Source organism: Sceloporus occidentalis, unplaced genomic scaffold (genome assembly GCF_023333645.1).
Source record: "Sceloporus occidentalis isolate IW3139 unplaced genomic scaffold, rSceOcc1.0.p SCAF_5, whole genome shotgun sequence".
NCBI lineage: Eukaryota > Metazoa > Chordata > Lepidosauria > Squamata > Phrynosomatidae > Sceloporus > Sceloporus occidentalis.
Window position 1 is genome coordinate 20,677,554 of NW_028316985.1, and position 19,919 is coordinate 20,697,472.

Consider the following 19,919-nt stretch of genomic DNA (forward strand, 5'->3'; position numbering starts at 1 on the left):
GAAGCCTGATGACCACACATGCTCTTCCATAAAAAATTATTGGATCTGGATAGACAGGTCTGCTAATTAAGAAGCAGTTACTTCTAGCTATATGATAAAGGTTAAAGAGATGTTTCATGAGAAACACAGCAGAGAATCATGCCAATAAACCAAAATCTGCAGTTCTATACAATCCTTGACAAGACTTGCTGCTGAGTAAACCTGCACAAGATTGCTCTATCAGAATGCCTAGAAAATTATTTGCATGCTGATAGGCATCCAATACAATCCCATGCATATCTACTCAGGCCCAATGAATTCAATGGGCCTCATTCCCAGGGAAGTATGTACAGGACTGCAATTTGATTGTCCCTTCCTCATCTCTACACATTTGCATTTTATATACAGGCACACAGTTATTCATACCTTTGCCAGCATGCCTTATTTTACCTTGTGCAGGGCCTTATAAAAGAAAAAAAAGGTATGTTAGCTTCATTAATGAGAATTTTGGTGGTCCAGCCGATAACATCTATGCCCAAAATGAACAGTAAGATTGAAAAAAGTTCTGTTCCTCCAGTCCAGTGAGCAATACACAAGAAACCACAACTTTAATAAATCATTATCTGCATATCAGTACCTTTATATCTTTATAAAAACAGAGGACTTTCCATTTTTAAATCCACCACCAAGGATATGACATAATGTAAAACAATGCCCATTTGTATAATTCTCGATATAAATATGGACACAACTGAAATCCTAGAACAGTCTCAGAATGGCACAATATCTGTAGTAATTGAATTACACAAAAATACCCCTCACTTTTTTCATGAAATCTTTGGCATATTCTTGCCCTATTGTAGCTATGCCTGAAAAAACATAAAGTTGACATAACTGTAAGAATGTCCACAGTTTCTGTAGGACAGAACAGGATTACATATTGCCCAATATGCTGAGTTGGACTCTTTACCTAGTGTCAATGTAAACAAGGAGCACTAGGAATGAATAAACTGAACAACGATGCTTAGTAACTCTAGAATTTCTCTAAGAACATGCGGCCAAACTAAGAGACTATATAGTCCAGCATTTCCACCCCAAAATGGCCAGCCAAATATTTCTGGGATTGCAATAAGGCAGAATAAGCACAACACAGCATCCTCCTGTCTGGGATTCCTAGCAATAAGTACTCAGAGGGTCTACCTCTGATACTGGAGGTAATACACAACCATCATGACCAGCAGCCATTGGTAGCCTTGTCCCCTATGAGTCTAATCCTCAAGATAGGTTGCTCACCACTTCTTATGCTAGCAAATTCCTTATAAAAGGTCTTCCTTCTGTGAGTCTTGAATCCCCGCACCACTCAAATGTAAGGAATGTGGTCTAGCATTATAAGAGAGGGAGATAGGTACTCTCTGGGCTGAAACACTCAGTTCTTACACCCCCAAAACACTCAATTCTCACACCCCAGAGTATATATAAAAGGAGCCTCACAATCATGTCTTTCTTCACCTATTCAAACCCACAAACCTCTTGCAGAAGCCTTTTATACTTACTGAGATGTATTTCATGGGTTCTATAGGCAAGAACAAACCCTTTCATATTTGTATTCGCACCAGAAGAAAAGATCAGGGTCACCACAGGACCGCGTGACTTTAAAGGATAAGGTGGGGACTCACTGCAGAAGTTACCTGTCAGGTAGACATAGAGAGACAAAGAGACAGATAGCAGTATGTGGATTCAAGCTTTTCATGGAATATTTGAATAGCATACTGAATTTTTTATTTTAAAAAACTGGTTTTTTTTAAATAGCACAGGAGCCATTATCATTCATTCATATACACAGATGACAGAGGAGTGCAGTCTATGAAGTTTATCACACAAAGGAGATTGGGAGTTTATCCCATGGATATCCTAGGGAAATTGCATAATTACGCATCACGATTTCACACAACGTCGCACAAAACACACCATTAAAGTGGTCACAAAGAAGCATTAATGCACATTTTTTTACTTTCGGAATTTAAGAGACAATGCATTTCCGATATCACTTTATTTGAGCAATTGTGCGTGATCATCATTTGCGCAATTACCATTTACGCTTCATTTGCAGGATGCTTTAAATGCGCTTTAATCTCTCTTTAATGTCAAAATCAGCCCGAGTGTGATAAACTCCTATCAATCAGTGCCAGCCCAAGATGTCTGATACCCCTTCCCACAAAAATCAGTTATTTTGGCACCTGAGGCAGAAAGACCCACAAGATTTCTCCCCACTTCCCTGGTGGTACAGATACAAAATTAATACATGAGTAAATCCCAATCTGTTGTATTTTTATGACACTCCAAATCTGCTGCTTGAGGAGATTGCATCACTCTGCCTAATGGCAGGGTTGGCCTTTCCAATGGTGTAACCATAGACATACCACTCAGACATAAATCAAATTAAGTTCAAGTAGACTTTGAAGTAAAGCAAACCGAGTTCAATAGGACTTACCTATACTGCTAGATAAGTAGGTACAGCAGTATTCTCAAGCTTTTTACTCTTGTGAACCCCTTGATATTTGCATGCAGACATCACATACATGCCCCCTTGGAGTAATACTGTACTGCGCGCCCGCGCCATACGCAGCCTTGAGCATACGCGCTCAAGCCGCGGGGCACGCACAGGGCAGAAGGGGCAGCGCGTCCCATTCAATTGAATGGGTGTGCGCGCCCGTTGCGCCCCGCGCGCTCCCGCACCGCCGCGCCACCGTGCACGAGCCCCATTGTTTCCAATGGGGCTCGAGCATAGGCGGAATTCACCTTACGCGGCGGGATCCAGAACGGATCCCCCGCGTAAGGCGAGGACGGACTGTACAGGTAGCTTATGGGATCCTGGGATCTCTGTCATGAGATTATCACACAGGGGAGGAGGGATCACCACTCCCGTCCTTACCCTGTCCTTATTGCATCTGTGTTTATCACATTCTTCTCCCACCAGTGGAACCCATCATTGTATTAACATGAATTTCCATTAATTCTAACTGATGGAGCCATGCCACTTCAGGGACAGAAGGAGGACGGGATAAGCACAATGTTGTCTGAAAATCATATCGCAATAATGTGATAAGAATGGGATAATGATGATGTTGTCTGAAAATCTCCGTGTGATCATGTGGGAAGGATGGGACAGGGATGAGACAAGGACATACTGTCCCCCATGTGACACTCTCCAGTGAAAGCTAAATATCTATGCAAACTACAAATCCCAGGATTCTGTAGGATGGAGCCATGCTAATCAAAGCAGTGTCAAACTGCATTCATCCAGCAGTGTAAATGTAGCGTAAGTGTGTGTGCAAAGCAGTATTCCAGGGACTAGCCATAACAAACTGTGGTTGCACCTTCTTTCAGTGATCACTACTCCATGTGGTTTTTATTTTAGAGGACAGACCTTGCCTTAACCATACAAATAAAAGGAGTTCTACAAAAGCTACTACTTCAGCATTTTTCTGACAAGCACTGTCAGGTTTGGGCTGGATAAAAAATTATGTATTTATACTCTTGACTTTCGGTGCTGGTATTTCCCAAGCTGAATGGCAATAAACTAGAATGTATATGAAATGCAATAAACATAAATTACATCACAAAACTTAATCACAGTATATAGTGGGAAAAATAGTCCAAGGGGTGGAAAAGTCAAATGCCTGGCAGAATAAGCAGAATAAGCATGTTCTTAATGAAGGCCCTCCAAGCTAAAGTAAGCTAAAGTTCCTGTGGCCCTTTCCATACTTTTGGCCTACAATCTTAGTCATTATCACAATTGTTCAGCCCTCAGTTAGGGAAACAGGTGGGAGAGATCTCCTCTTGGTTAAGAAGCAACTCCCATTGATCATTCTGAAGATCTGAGGGAGTTTATCAAACAGGAGGTATTTCTCTTAAATTTGAATGAAAAGAAAGTGGGGCCAGAACACATTCACTTAAAGTCGCTAGTTTAGCACAATTATGTGAACGCGCATTGCGTTCAGACTGGCTCCCCATTGCCCAAAAATAGCATGCCATTGCCCGAATTTGCATGTGGCAGTCTATCACGCAGTAACGCAAAACCACATGATTGCGTTCGAACTGACTTCCCATTGCCCGAATTTGCGTGTGGTGGTCTATCACGCAATAATGTTAATCCCATGATTGCATTCAGATTGCCACCGGATTATACTTCCAATTCCCCTTGTCTGATAAACTCCTGAGAGCACACCTGAAGTAGCTATTTGGATACTGGCCCCAAAACCCAGCAGACAGCCAAAGTGGGCAACTTGCAAACCTTCAGATACTGTTGGGACTGCAACTCCCGTTAGCTCTTGTCAGCATAACTAGTGGTAAAGAATATTGGAAGTTGAAGTCCAAGAACATCTAGGGGACACACATTCTCCCATCAACATGTTTGTACCATCACTTCCGTCTTCAGAGATTAAGGAGTGGACTGTTGGAGTTCTCTAGCAGAACATACATTTTGCATACAGAAAGGGTCAAATCCCAGCATCTCCAGCTAAGGGTTGGAAAGATCACTGTCAAAAGTCCTGGAGAGCTGCTGCCCATGTACAATGGTGAGCGAAGATGGACCAACAGAATAAGACAGCTTCCTATGGACCGCAGAGTGGGTGTAATCCAATGTTTATGGAATTATATTTATTTATTACATTCTTTATTTTATTTATATCCCACTTTTACCCTGGTAATGGTCTTAGAGAGATATGCAAGATATCTTAAGGTGTCAAAAACAACCTGCCTTGGAAGAGAAACATCTATCTGTACACTGTTCTCGTGACAGATATTTTTAACCAAGAAAAAAATAGCTTCTAACAGGCAGAATGTCTTGAAGGTCCAATCCTAACCATCTTATTTCAGTGTGAAACCTTTGCCTCAAGCAAAGAAAGTCCTCTTAACTTATTTTTTGCAACTTTTCAAGTGAGTAAAAAAACAGTTCTTCAAAATTAGGAATGGTAACTGAATTGTACTTTCCCTGTTATGATGAAACATCTCACCAAGAACTTCTTTTGCAGATCCAAATCCTTCATAAATTGTAAGCCCACCATGACATTTAGAATGAGCTTTTTCAATCACAAAGTCCAGGAAATCCAATTGAACAATGGCATTTAATAGAGCGACAATCCTCCAGTGACAACTATGGTAGCAACAACAAAATAATTCAAATTATAGCTAGTTCACACTGAATAAATTAATCTTAATAAACCATGGTTGACCAAATCAAAAATAATCCTAAAATCTATTAAGACACTCCTCCCTTTGCATGCCTATTAGTATAAAATGCAGTTTCCCATTAACTTAAACACAAAAACATAGTTTAACCTTAGCTTACTAAATAGCTCATATACCCAGGATCAGGTCTTCTTGGGAGGTGGGGGTATTCTGGGATCTTGGACTATGACTTTCATATGTTTCTGACCACAGTGCCCATCATTCCTGACCATTAGCCATGTTGGTTATGGCTGATGGGTGTTCTGGTCCATACAGAGCAAGTGTCACATTAGGAAAGGTTTTTGTTTTAAATTAAGCTGAGTTTGCTATGTCTCAGATGTCTCAGAGACACAAAGAAAAAAAGGAATCATGTTCAACATTTTAATAATGAGGATGTGAGAAGACAAACTGTGAAAGACAAGTTGATTTGAAAGGGAACAGATATAGAGAACACCTAAATCACGGTGATATTTATTAGGACAGAAAGGCAATGAAAACCATATTTCAGAGGTGATGCTTTGATTCACACAATTTTATTTATTGGTTTTGTTTATTTAATTTATATCCTGCCTTTCTCCTGATATGGGACCTAAGGTGGCTTATAATATAAAACAAAATATAGCTAACAGTATACATAATCCATTAAAAAAACCTGTAAAATCAATTACAAGTGTTAAAAACACATTCAAAGCACAGTAGACATAAGAAGACAGCATACCCCATTAAAAGATCATTCTGCCACTACCAATTAAAATCTGAAAGCTTAAATAAAATAAAACAATGAGCCTTTTCATACAAATTCCTGGAGGGGGACTGGATGGAGAAGGCTGTGACATACAAGATGGGCCTACAATCAACAAGACAACTAGATTCTGGATTCTGCATAGAGCCAAAAAGAAAACCATGGCCTCACCTGGTCGAGTGTGGATAGTTGTCAGGAAAACCTGGAGAATGGATTATCCCTTCCTTAGCTGTCAGGACGACATCTTCGCAGTGCGTAAGCTGCTGGTTCACATCAGTATAATTCATACCATTACCCATTTTGGGACCTAGTAGAGAGAAAGGTATTAACCAATAGATATCTCCCATTCTGATGCCATTCCTACTGTTTGGACAATCCTTGTGTCACCAGCTGACAACTTTTTATGTATTTATTGGTTTAAATATTTCTATCCAACCCTATACTTGAAGATCTCAGAAGATCTCAACAGAAAGAAAACAATCCCATTGTTAAGAGTGCCCCCTTGAAATATAATGATGGAATTTGTATGAAAAGGCTCGTTGTTTTATTCCATGAAACCAAATTAAAATCCATTTCTGTAGACAACTTAAAACACTTCTATAGCAACCTATGAGAACTTGTCTAGCCCAATGGTAAAAAACGATTGTATAGATGGGATTGAAAATTGGCTCTGTCGCCCACAAACTATGTGAAGCAGGATGTCATGCATCAATTAGCTGAAGTGCAATATAAAACTGTGGGTTTATCAGCAAATTTTATAAGACTAGCTTAGAGACACTTATACTACATCTATACATCAGCTATACTGCATATTTGTTGTTAGGTTTCTTAAAGTCATAACATGAGAGCCAGTGTGGAGTAGTGGTTTGAGTGTTGGACTACAACTCTGGAGACCAGCTCAGCCATGAAATCCACTGAGTGACCTTGGGCAAATCACATGCTCTCAGCTTCAGAGGAAGGCAATGGAAAACCTCCTCTGAACAATGCTTGCCAAGAGAACCAAGCAGTGGTTCTCAACCTTCTTAATGTCGCAATCCTTTAATACAGTTCCTCATGTTATGGTGACCCCAAATCATAGAGGAGTGATGCCTTGGTTCCTAAGACCATTGGAAATATGTTTTTTTTTCTGATGGTCTTAGGCGACCCCTGTGAAAGGGTCAATGAACCCCCAAAGGGGTCGCGACCCACAGGTTGAAAAACGCAGACCTACAGCATTTCCAGCAGATAGTCACCCAGCCTCTTTCTAAAGACATCTAGAGAAGAGGATCACACCACTGCTCTAAGCAACTGGTTCCATTACCAGACCTCTCTCACTGTCAAGAACTTCCTTCTGATGTTCTATCAATACCTACCTTCCTATAACCTAAACCCATTAGATCTAGTTCTACCCTCTAAGACAGCAGAGAACAAGCCAGCTCCCTTCTCTTTGTCTCAGCCCTTGAGGTATTTAAAGAGTGTGATCAGTCCCTCAGTCTTCTCTTTACCAAGCTGAACAAGCCCAGCTACTTTAACCTCTCATATGGTGTGTTTTCCATATGTTTTATCATCCTCAACTTTCATTCTGTGAACACACTCCAATTTGTCTGTATCTTTCATAAAATATGATGATCACAGCTGAACGCAGTACTCCAGATGAGTTGTGACCAGTGCAAAATATAGGGGGATTATTACCTCCCTTGATTGCAAACCATGCTTCTATTAATGCAGGTTAAGATAGCATTTGCCTTCTTTGTTGCAGTATGACACTGCTGATTCATGTTCAATTTATGATCAACAATCTCAAGGTCTTTCTCACTGGTGAGCTAAGTATCCCCCATCCTATACATGTACATTTGGTTTTTGTGGCCTAAATTTAGAATTTTGTATTTATCTCAGTTGAATGTCATTTAACTGATTTCAGCCCATTTTTCTAGTTTATCAAGGTCTTTTTGAATATATTTTTTCTTTTTGTTTGTTTTTATAATTTTATAATCAATAGCTTCAATATTAGTTTGTTTCATTTCTTATAGTAATCTTGAAGCCATATCAATACCCACACAAATTATACAATTTTTTTTTACACAAATTCATCTTAAAAGCTATATCCACCAAGTAATGAAAGGCCAACCCCATGCCAGGATATGTGTGCTTAAACTCATAGCCTTATCTGTTTGTAATTCTTATTGTGGTAATAAAATCACAAATGAAATCATTTTTAAAAATCTTACTGTTTGTGCTTCCTTAAACCCATTTACTCAGAAGGGGTGGGTTGAGGCTTCAGACTGTATATTTTAACCTTGTAAGCCGCCCCGATTGCATTTTGTAGAGAGGCAGGATATAAATAATAATAATAATAATAATAATAATAATAATAATAATAATTAAGATTTACTCCCTAATAAGCATGTTTAGGATTACATCTTACAATGTTATCTGTGTGTGCAAGCCATCGTTAACAGCGATTAACTTTAGAAATGTTATTACTATTTTTATTTTAAAAGAAATGAAAGCTATCATCTGGCTTTTAATGTTTCAATACTTGTGTATGTTATTTAGGAGACAGAAAAATAAGCCATAAATTTTACTATTGATAAATAAATCTGACACAATTCCCTTGAGTTGGCAGGTAAGAAATTACTAGGGAAGAAAATTATGTGTTTGATCTGAGCACATTTTCAAAGATATTGTGCACATAGAAGATTTGAAAGCAGTTAAAAGCTTGATCTTTTAAAAGAAAACAAAAACAAATGTAGACAGTAAAGCAAACTACAAAATCCTTCTTGTACACCAAGCTGTCATTGCCATATTTACTTTGGCTGAAGTGTAGCAAAATTCTATGGCGATATCCAGACAGTGGAGCTCAGATAGCCTAAGAAAACAGAGCTTAGTGATAGGTCACATTTAGTTCCATGCAGTGAATTGAGGAGGAATATGAAGGTGCTTACCTTTCATTCTGGACACGATCCACTCTAAGAAGTAGCTCACTCTTGCATAAACACCTGGTCTCTTTGGCCTGGCACAGCCAACACCCCAACTGACAATGCCATGGAGTATAAATGGCTCCTCTTCATTTTGGCAAACCAATGGGCCACCTGCATCACCCTGCACACACATCCCCGCCCCCCAAAAAGTGTTCAGCTTTACATTTTATAGGCTGCACTTCATCTGGCACAAAAAAAGATAACAGTGGCCCCATACAGACAGGCCAAAATAAAGCTGCTTTGGGTCACTTTGGAGGCATGCTGTTTAAATGATGCATGTGTCCTAAGAGACTGGAAGCTGCACCAAAGCCACAATGCAATCCTAAGGACTGGAGCACAGCTTTGATATGCCTTCTGGACTCTTACGATGCATGCATCATTTAAACAGCATACCTCCAAAATGACCCGAAGCAACCTTATTTTGGCCTGTCTGTATGGAGCCAAAGATGGTGTCCAGTTAACACATTTAAGGACTGTAGTTCAACGTTTGAGGTTCAATGACGAAAAGGCTCTTTCTGTCTGGTACACTGCTCATGAAACTACTTTTTACCAAACTGGGGATTTGGCCACATTTGCTGCGACTCCCTGGAAGAATTACTATTTTAAAACTACTAATCTAGCTGTTTTTAATAAGTGATGGTGGCAGAGTTTAATATGCTGGCTTTTTTTGGACTTGAGTTGCTAGAGTGACCCAAGCAACATGGCCAGTGGCTATGCTGGCTGGAAGATTCTGGGAGTTGTAGTCCAAGAAGTAAGGTTACCAAACTCAGATTAATAAGTACCCCAAACTTTAGTTTGAATATATTCACATTTTACTAGTTTGCAAAATGAAAACTGCTTTATTTGACCTATTCTTTTGCATTAAACATTCACTTTTCTAGGCTGTAGCCTTTGTAAGTATAACTTGATGCATGCCTCCAGAAATTTTCTAAAAGCCATCTCCCCATACTCTCCAACCATTTTACAGGTGAAATTTTATTATTTTATTTTATTTTAAAGATTTATATCCTGCCTTTCTCCCACAATGGGAGTTAACCAGAACACATGTGGCCAAGCAAGGTCAGAGTGTGCTCAGGATGACAAAAAATCATTAATGAGAAAAAATAGACAAGTTAGGAAAAACTGCAGAAGTTTGCTCTGGCTTGAGCTTACTGGGAAGGCTAAGATTCTTCCCCTTCCTGTCCTCTCCCCCCTGCTGAGTTAACTGAATTCAAACTACTTTTGCAATTTGAACTCAGTTTGAAGCAATTTAAGTAGTCTGATGACAAATGGGGAAAGAGGTAGGAGAAGAGAGAAATTAGAACATAGTAAAAGCAGCTTGAAAAAGTGGGATAATAGAGGATTTATGAGGACAGCTGGAGCATTCATCTCCCCTTTCTGTTCCAGTTGTAACTAATTCCCATTGTCAGACAGGGATATGAAAAACTGACAATCTCATTGGTATTTTCATCTTGTCCAGTCTCAATTCCATATTGGGTTGCAATATTTTCTTATTTTGCTGCATAGAAATCTGTGCATATTTTAGTGTGTATTTCCCCAAAATATAATGTTCTAGCATATTCCCTTTCCACCATTTTCCCCACTGCCCGAAGTTTGTGAGCATACATATGTTTAGTCACGCACATTTTAAATTATGAAAGCATGGGTTTTGCACATTTTTTTCTTTGCCAAGCCTCAGACACACTGTGATTTTCAAGGCAAGATGCACTTTATTCCACTGCCAGTCATGGGAAGTATAAAATGGATATTTATGCAGGGAAATGTGAACCCAGCGAGCTCCTTCTCCATCTAGTGCCAACTCACTTGACAGATATCTTGACCTCTTGAAGATGCAAAACCAGCACAAAGCATTCCAGTTGTGATCCCTCCAGGGTGGTTAACATAATAGTTTTGCTCACAGATCTCACTGCTGAGAATGGGTACTCGAGCCTGTTGTAAGCGGTTGGCAAGGTCCTCAACTGTAGGAAAGTCAAGAGGCACAAGAACACATATGAGCCCCACTCTTTTATTTGCAAGACTAAGTGGGGAAATCTTGTAAGGAACATAAAAATGAAAACATCAAATGCACCAGGTTAAGCCTAGAGACAAGCAAACAGGAGAGAAAGAGTGAGAGATGACATGATAATTATCTTTAAATACCTGAAGAAATTTAATGTAAAAGATGAAGCAAGCTTGTTTCCTGCTACTTCCAAGACTACAACATGAACCAATGGATTCAAACTTCAAGAAAAGAGATTCCACCTAAACTTTAGGAAGAACTTTTTTACTGTAAGGGTTCTCCACACACACATGTGAATATTCAGATTTTCTGTTTGAAACCGGGATAAATCCCCACTTTCCCCCCTCTGAACTAGATCCCTAAGGTGATGAAAAGCCTGAATTTGGTCCCATTCGGCCTGTACATTGGACAGCTCAATGTGAAAACTAGATGAGAGTTTTATTTGGCCCATGTAGACATGCCCTAAGGCTTGAAAGGAGAGCTGTGAAGGAACTATACAGGATCATTGACTACCTAAGTTAGGATTGTTCATGTCATCATATTTCCCATTTCTATGTATGGTTGTGAAAGCTGGACAATGAAGCTGATAAGCAGAAAATCAACTCATTTGAAATGTTGTGCTGGAGAAGAATTCTACTGATACTATGAGCTGCTCAAAAGACAAACAAATGGTTCGTAGGCCAAATCAGATCTGAATTCTCCCTAGAAGCATGATGACTTTGGACACATCGTGAGAAGACATGACTCACTAGAAAAGAAAATGAAGCTTAGTAAGGTAGAAGGCAGCAGGAAAACAGGAAGACAGATGGATAGACTCAAACAAGAAGCCATGGCCCTGAGTCTGCAAGACCTGAGCAGGGCTGTTGATAACAGCGTGAGTTGGAGATCTCTCATTCACAGGATCAGTCAAAGTTGTGGCTGACTTGATGGATACTTCAGGATACTTATTGCTTTCCAACATCCTGCAATAGATTATCAGACACAGTATGTACTCGGTTTGCACCCATTTTCCGTAGTGGGAAAACATGTGAGAAAAATTAAACAGAAGATATTCTTCAAACATCCGTAGACTTCACTTGTGATGTGACTCAAGTGTGAATGGAATCAGAATAAGATGCTACACATAGCAATAAACTTAATTCATTTAATCTAATTCTGACAATCTAGCCAGCACCTTAACAACGAAACATTAACAAGTGCACAAAGAACATTGTCGATGGCATTGCCATTCCTGTCCCATGGGCTAGGTGTGGGGAAAGTGTGGTCCGTGGGCCATATATGGCATATATGCAAAGCTCCAGTTCCCCCAGAAAACCCCCAAAGCCCCTGGATTTAAAAAAAATGATGTAAAAAACACACACCAAAAAAGAAAAAATAGCAAAAACTGCCCCCAAATATAGCATACCTCCCCACAAAAAAAAAAAAGGGGGGGGGGAGAAAGAAAGAAAGAAAGAAAGAAAGAAAGAAAGAAAGAAAGAAAGATTAAAATAGTCTGAAAGCAAAACTGGCTGTGATGTTATGTCACTTCCAGGTTGCCCATAATGTGCACATACAGCTTGGAGGTGTGAGTGAAACTGGACCCCACTACAGTTGCCTACCCCTGCTATAAAGAAAGTTAATTATTGACATTCAATGGACAAAATGGACCTACCTTCTTGGGTGCTCCCCCAGCCAGTCACGGTGCAAAGCATGGATGAAGACAAAGGTTCAGTGGAATTGGGCAGGCATACTGGCCTCACCACAGCATTATAGGAGAAAGGAGCTTTTACATGGACCAGTGCTATATCAGAATTGTAACTTGTGATATTGAAGTCTTGGTGTATTATAATGGTCTGTACTCTTCTCACCTGCATGAAAAGGATCCAGTGAACAGCTTTAGCAGGCTACCAAAAGAGAAGCAGGCACCAACCTTTCCCTTTTAATTGTAACAGCCATTTTCTTCTACCATTCTAGTTACAAATATGGTTCACAACATTCCTGTCTAGATTTGATAAATAATCTGCTCATTCTCCTACAGATTTCTTCCTTATCAAAGGGAAAATTTTTAAATAATCTGCACATACTCCTATAAATTTCAACTTCACCAAAGATAACTTTTTAAAAATATACTTTTCAATAATAATAATTGCATCTACCTTTCTCTTAGACTAATGGCAAACATCAAAACATTGGCCCTTGTGCAAGCTAACTAGAGCCTCTGAGAAGCCATATGATTTCCAAGATCATAATGGCTTCAATAGTCCTTACCTTTCCCTACCCCTTCTACTGTGTAATGGGGTAGAACTTTTGGCCTATGACTCAGTTTGGAAACTCCTAAACCTTTTTGGCCATAGAGTTGCTTTGGAGGACCAAGAGATTCCTAGAGAAAACACTTCTCTAGGCATTTATAGGTCTTCCAAAGTGTTTTTATGGTCAACCTCTGGTGAATGTTGACCATCGATTTGTGCTGAAGGACCTAGAGATTCCTAGAGAGGTGTTTTTAAGGGTTAAAAGTGTGTTTTTTTATTTGCAGTTTTTCCATTTCATGAGGGTCCTGTGCCCCTAACCCAGCGAACGTGGAGGGCCCACTTTACTGCCCTGTTAACTTCCAGTCTAGTTTTCTTCCATATGAGAAATAAGGATGGGATGCCATTTTCTCCTTCATCTTAGGCTGTACCTAAATTAGAGGTTGACCCTGTGAGGGGCAACAATACTTCAGGGTTTTACAAAGGAGTCTCTCCCAGCCCAAAGTGGAGAGGCAGGGAGTTGGATTGGGAGCCTTCCATGTGTGCTGAGATATAGAGAAGGGGAAAGAAAAACAGCACTGTTTTACAGCTTCTCTGTTCTACCTGCTCAGTTGGTTCCTTCAGGATTCTGTCATGGTCTCCAGCAACAACAGTCCAATGTGAGACATCTTTTGATCTAGAAAAGATTAAAGCTTACATTGCAATGAATCTTGCATTTCTCATTCTACTTCACAGTACTAATGTTACAGGCAGAATGCTAAATTTGCATATATTTTGCAAAATTTAAGTCCCTGAAGCCTCTGTACTGGTAGAAAGAATGGCAGTAAGTGTACTGTGTGACCGGTGTCTTCATAGAGTTAACAAGATATAATGAAGCCAGTTCTGGGTATTCAGCCACTTAAGTAAATATAGTAAAGTCTAAATGAGGCAGAAAAATATACACAGAAGAAGTATACTTAATCGGTTCAATAATCTTTAATCATGCTGAGTGATATATGATGCAATTACCTGATGGCAAGTAGACAGAATAATGATGACAGATTAATGATTAACTGGTCTTTTTATAGGCCACCAATGCCTTATGTGATTGCATGAATTGTGGCTTTGTAAAAAGACCAGCGAAATCTAATTTCCAGTTGGATGATTGGTGATCTTGAACAAACAGACTATTACATGGCTTGTCTAATTGGATAAGAACAAACAACCAGAAAAAATTGTCACTAAGTGGCTGATAACAGATGACCAATTACTCCTGATAGGTAGAGAGGAACAGACAGGAGAAGTCTGAGACAGTATAAACGCAGGTCCAAAAGAGAGAGAAGAGGAGTACAGCTAACAGCCAACTGCTCTGCTGTTCCTAAGATAAGCACCATAGCTGATAATGCTGGGGACAGTAAAGCTATTTAGATGGATGCCAATTATAGAAATGTATACCAAATAATTCTATTTTGCAGCACCTGTGAAAATGTTTGGCTTTCTCCGCAGATGCCTGTTTGAAATGTATAGAATTACTCAAATTATCACTATATTATAGAGCTGTGAAAGATGTTGAATTCCTTACCGTTGTAAGTCTTTGTGGCTGCCTTAGTGATGTTTCCTAACAATATGATGCTCTAATATGATGTAAGATGTTTGACTCCTTTCATGCAATGTAAAAATTAGGATAAGAATGTGTCTAGACTGAGAAGTCTACATTCCTCCCAAGGAGACTCCATCTGTGTGTGTGTGTGTGTGTGTGTGTGTAAATGATTTGCTATTATAAATAAATAGCCTAAAAATTAAAGCCACATGCTTATTGTCCATGCCAGGGGTAGGCAATCTTTTTGAGCCGGGGGCCGGGTTGCTGTCCCTCAGACAACTGGGGGGCCGAAGCCAAAAAATAAATAATTAAACATTTTTTAAAAATTAAATAAATAAATAAACCGGGCCAAATGTAGGACAAAAATTTCAAATGGAAGACACTTTTTTTAAAAAATGGAGGACACGCTAAAAAATTTGCTGATTTTTTTAAAAAATGTTAATATAAATGCATGTTTCTGAGGCTTCTATAGACAATTGCCCCCCTTGCCTGCCGCTTGCCCCCCTATGCCTGCCTCTCCTGATAGGCCAAAGGCCCCACGCCCTCACGCGAGAGGCCAAAGGCTCCGGCGGCAATTGGCAGCAGGACCGGGCTGGGGCCGGTCCCAAGGCCTTGCTGGGCCGCATCCGGCCCACAGGCCGCAGGTTGCCTACCCCTGGTCCATGCCAAATAATCTAAAATTCCAGTTATCAAGATTACCTGATGTTATACTTGCTTATTAGGACAATACTATGACCCATGAATTTGGGAGCGCAGGTAACCAACCTAGTACTCTCTAGGGAACTCCTTACAGATTCAGACTAGCTGAAATGGCAATGGCCTTGCAAATCCCTCAAATAAAGAGGGAGTAGAGGAAACATGCTTCTTGTTTTACAGCCAGAATTCCTGATAGTGTTATCTACCTCTGTCGGGTAGATAGGAATTTGCAAATATTACTTTCAGACAACAGCACTCCCAGTTCCAATCCTCACCTGGAAGTGCTGTTGAAGGACTCTGGGATTTATAGTCCAAGATCAACACTTCCAAGTTCTGGGGCATATTAAATCATACACGTCTCCAAGAATGTTTCATAGCCTTCCAAGAATTTGATCTCAGTCCTCTCCAAGATGTGCACTCATCAACCCTATCCATTGCATTTAGAGTATCCTTTGAGCCTATGTGACAACAAGAGCATTCTGGTTAACTTACATCTCTACACAGTGAGCTGCGGTGAGCACCCACATGGAGCCAATGATGACACCCCCACACTGGTAGTCACCTAGAAAGCGCAAACCTACATGCCATGGCCAGCAGTGGAGACAAGCTTCTTCTCCCCCAACAATGCTTGTGGACAGCCACTGAGGACCAAAAGGGGGGAAACCACAAACATCTGCAAGACAAGAAGAGTTCAAACCTTAAACGGATATCCCCAGTTTCACTTTTCTGTGTTAAAGCTTACACCGGAGTAGCAAGATGAAGCTTGGCTACCCCGCTCTGAAACAGGACTGTAGGCTTAAAAATATTTCGATTAGCTTTTTGTGAGCCTTGCTGTGAAGTGAGAAGCAGGGCAAGCCTGGTTAGAGAGACAGCCACTCACAGAAAAATGAAAGAAATAAAAATTGAATGAAATTAAAGAATAAGAAACAAAAAGTAACACTACTCCTAAACACCATTAACTTCTAAGATATAAGGTAGGCCTCTTAGGGGCTCTGCCGTAGAAACTGATTCTAAAAAGGGCTCCACGAGTCAAAATGGTTGGGAAACCCTGGTCTAGAGGGTCATTTATAAAGAAGTTAGTTAGGGCAGTCAGAGGCAGAGTGAAGACCAGTACGGTACAGAGGAATTCATAAGATTTGAACAGAGTTTTGGGAGATGGGAATCTAGACAGAGTTCAGGGAGCTCGTGGTTATCTTACTTGTTACATAAGCAAAGGGATCTTATGGCACCTTTGCAACTAACTGTGTAAAATAAATTGTAGCATAAGCTTTCATCAACTTTGTCTACTTCCCATGCATCTGAGGAAGTAGGACAAGTCTATGAAAGGTTATGCTATGACTTCTTTTGCACAGTTAGTTTCAAAGGTACTACAAGATCGCTTTGCATAAAGACAGTCCTGACTAGCATGGCATAGTCTCTACATTCTGCTTACTTGTTACATAATAAATCTTTACTGATTTTATTTTATAAAATTGTGAGTGGCTGTTTTCATTTAAGAATTGAAAGGGAGAACTGGTCATGCTCTACAACACTGATACACCCCGTGACCAACACAGCCACTTGTTTGCAACTGCAACCACCCTGGGGCCTGAGTACTAGATCTAGGCAGGGATCCTAAGAGTAAAATGCAAGGTGAGTGACTGCAGTCCAAGGGCTGGAGCTGGAAAGCCAACCTAGATTGAGGTTTCATCAAACTGGCTCTCTCCAGAAGCCATTGGACTATAACACCCAATCAACCCCAGACAGTATTGCAACCAATGGTCTCCAGGATGTTTTGGATTGCAATTCCCATAGCTCTGTTTGCTGAAGATAGGAGTTGTAGTCCCATCTGGAGAGCACCAGTGGGAAGAATTTCCTAGAAGGAAAGGGAGTGAAATGCTAGTTAAGGGGAAAACCAGCTTATTACAACCTTTGAAATTGTCCTGTGCATGCACATGCATGCACAACAACCCCCACATCTAACTCTACAAACACTTACATAAAACTAAAAATTGCAGCTTGGAAATGTTACTTTGGGGGATTGTAACTTCTAAAATCCCCCAGCCAGCTAACATGGAGGGATTCTGGGAGCTGTAGCCCAAAAAGTAATGTTTCTAAGCTTTGCCAATTGTATTGCTTTCTCTATATTATATTGTATTATATTATATTTATATCAAGCTGCATTTTAACCTCTCTAGAACCATTTACTAGTGAGTAAAGACAGGTTTCTGATACAAACATACATTATAGCATTCACACTGCCAATCCACTGATATTGGAATTGTTACTATTACCAGAACTATTACTATTTCACAGCCTTGCTTACCCAAAGGGATAGTCTTTGGATCAGATGTCTGCAAGATAATGTTTCCTGCAAATTCAGTTTTAGGTGATTCTGCAAGGAATTAATAAAGTTCATTATTGAATTTCCAGAATTCAAAGATATAGCCATGTTAGTCTGTAGAATCAGATCTTGTAGCACCTTTGAGCCTAACTGAAAGAAAAGAGTTGGCAGCATGAGTTTTGTAGACTAAAGTCTACTTCCTCAGATGCACTGAGTTTCCAGTAAGACAATCTTTCCCAGCCAACTTCCAGTCCCCCCCCCCCGCCTTTTCACTTGCTTTTCCTGAGAATGGCAGGAAGCGTGGGAAAGTGACTGGACCACTGCACATTATTTTACTATCAGAAACAGTTACAGTACATTACATGACCAGAAAGATGCATCTCATGACTCTCAATAACACTAGAGCTCTGTAGCAGAGAATTCTATCTTTAAGTAAAGTATGTGTCTTCAGGTTGCTTGTCAACTTATGGTGCCCCATGAATTTCATAGTATTTTCTTAAGCAGGGAATACCCAGAAGTGGTTTGCCATTTCCTTCCCCTAAATACAGCCTTCTTGTCATTGTGTGCCTTCAAGCAGTTTCTGACTTGTGGCAATGCTAAGGCAACCCTGTCATGGGGCTTTCTTGGAACAATTTGTTCAAAGGGGTTTTTGCCCTTGCCTTCCTCAGGTTGAGAGTGATGTGCCCAAGATCACTCAGTGGGTTTCTATGAATGAGTGGGGATTCGATCTCTGGTCTCCAGAGTCATAGCTGAATGCTCAGATTGCCACACTACACACCTAGTATTCCCTGGTGGTTGCACTTCCAAGTACTAACCAGGCTCAGCCCTGGTTTGCTTCCAAGATCACACAGGATCTGGTGTCTCCAGAATATTTAGGTGGATAAGAACATCAAAATGACAAATCCCAGAATTCCATAGGATGGAGCCATAATATGTGCTTTTAAACTGTTGCAAGAGGCCTACCTACCCTAAAGCACCAGTTCTTGTCTGATCTTGGAAGCCAAGCAGGGTCAGCCCCGGTTAGTATTTAGATAAGAGACCTCCAATGAATACTAAGTTCTGTAGGCAATATTTCAGAAGAAGGAACTGGCAAAACCAGTTGAGTATTACTTGCCTAAGAAAACCCTATGAAATTAATTCAAGTTGACAGGCAACTTGAAGGCACACACTTACACAAACATTGTATTACAAATATACTCAAGGAAAGCATGACCTGGCCAACCTGAAGGGAAAAAGGCAAATTTGGCCTTGAATCCTCTGAAGTTATTCTCCTCATCGCTCTCAAAGTGGATGAGCATGATGCTTCCAGTGCTCCAAACTGGGGAAGGAATTGAGAAGCCACAAAGAAGAGCTGCAGGAAGAAAAGGAAAGAGAAGTTGCTATTATTGCAAAATAGCTTTGGTGCACTTCTTCCCTGAAGAGCCTCTCCTTGACAGGGGTGTCACTACGCAGTGTGAGAGGTGCGGACTGCAGCAGGTAACAACCCAAACGAGGGTGATACCTGGTTGGGCTTTCCTCCCCTTTAGTGCTGGAGGGACAAACATGTGCCCTTGGGGTTGTTCCATACCTGGGCTTCCTCCCCAGGGAGAAAGCCCAGGGATGGAAATTTTTAGGATTTTTTTTTCCAGGAATTTTTTTATTTGGATAAAATATCCAGCAATGGAGGAGCAGGGACAGCAAACGCAAGCCCTCTTGCTCTATAGTTTTTTTGTGGGTTTTTCAGGCTATGTGCCCATGTTCTAGAAGGGTTTGTTTCTGACATTTCGCCAGCATCTGTGACTGGCATCTTCAGAGATGGCATCTTCTGAAGATGCCAGCCACAGATGCTGGCAAAACGTCAGAAACAAACTCTTCTAGAATATGGCCACATAGCCTGCCCCCCCCCCCCAAAAAAAAAAAAAAACCCTATAGATGCTGGCCATGAAAACCCTCTTGCTCTTTCAACAAAATCTGTTTTGACTGGAATCTCCACTTTCCTTTTCATTTCATGAGTGTCCTTGTAGGGTCTGGCAGGGAGTTGAGTAACTGGGTGGCTAGGCTGGGGAGTGCAAGTGAGCCACTCCCAGCCCCACAGCTCTCTGCATCGGGTGACACCATAGCTAGTGATGCCACTGCTCCTTGAAAGCACCAATCCTTGTATCACCCCACTTTGTTTCAGTGCTAGTTCCAGGTTGGGCAAAAGCAGCT

The 19,919-nt window shown here is 40.5% G+C and overlaps 1 protein-coding gene across 1 annotated transcript in view; it reads right to left on the minus strand.

Annotated features, from left to right (window-relative positions):
• The window catches only part of OVCH1 (ovochymase 1), a 49,101-nt gene that overhangs the window by 11,546 nt on the left and 17,636 nt on the right, over positions 1–19,919 (minus strand). Inside the window, 12 exon segments of the mRNA XM_089526603.1 lie at positions 406–441; positions 1,533–1,667; positions 4,995–5,134; positions 6,122–6,310; positions 7,161–7,203; positions 8,875–9,031; positions 10,714–10,868; positions 12,561–12,756; positions 13,738–13,810; positions 15,902–16,082; positions 17,715–17,783; positions 18,955–19,083. Coding sequence (XP_089382729.1) covers positions 406–441; positions 1,533–1,667; positions 4,995–5,134; positions 6,122–6,310; positions 7,161–7,203; positions 8,875–9,031; positions 10,714–10,868; positions 12,561–12,756; positions 13,738–13,810; positions 15,902–16,082; positions 17,715–17,783; positions 18,955–19,083 — 1,503 coding nt within the window.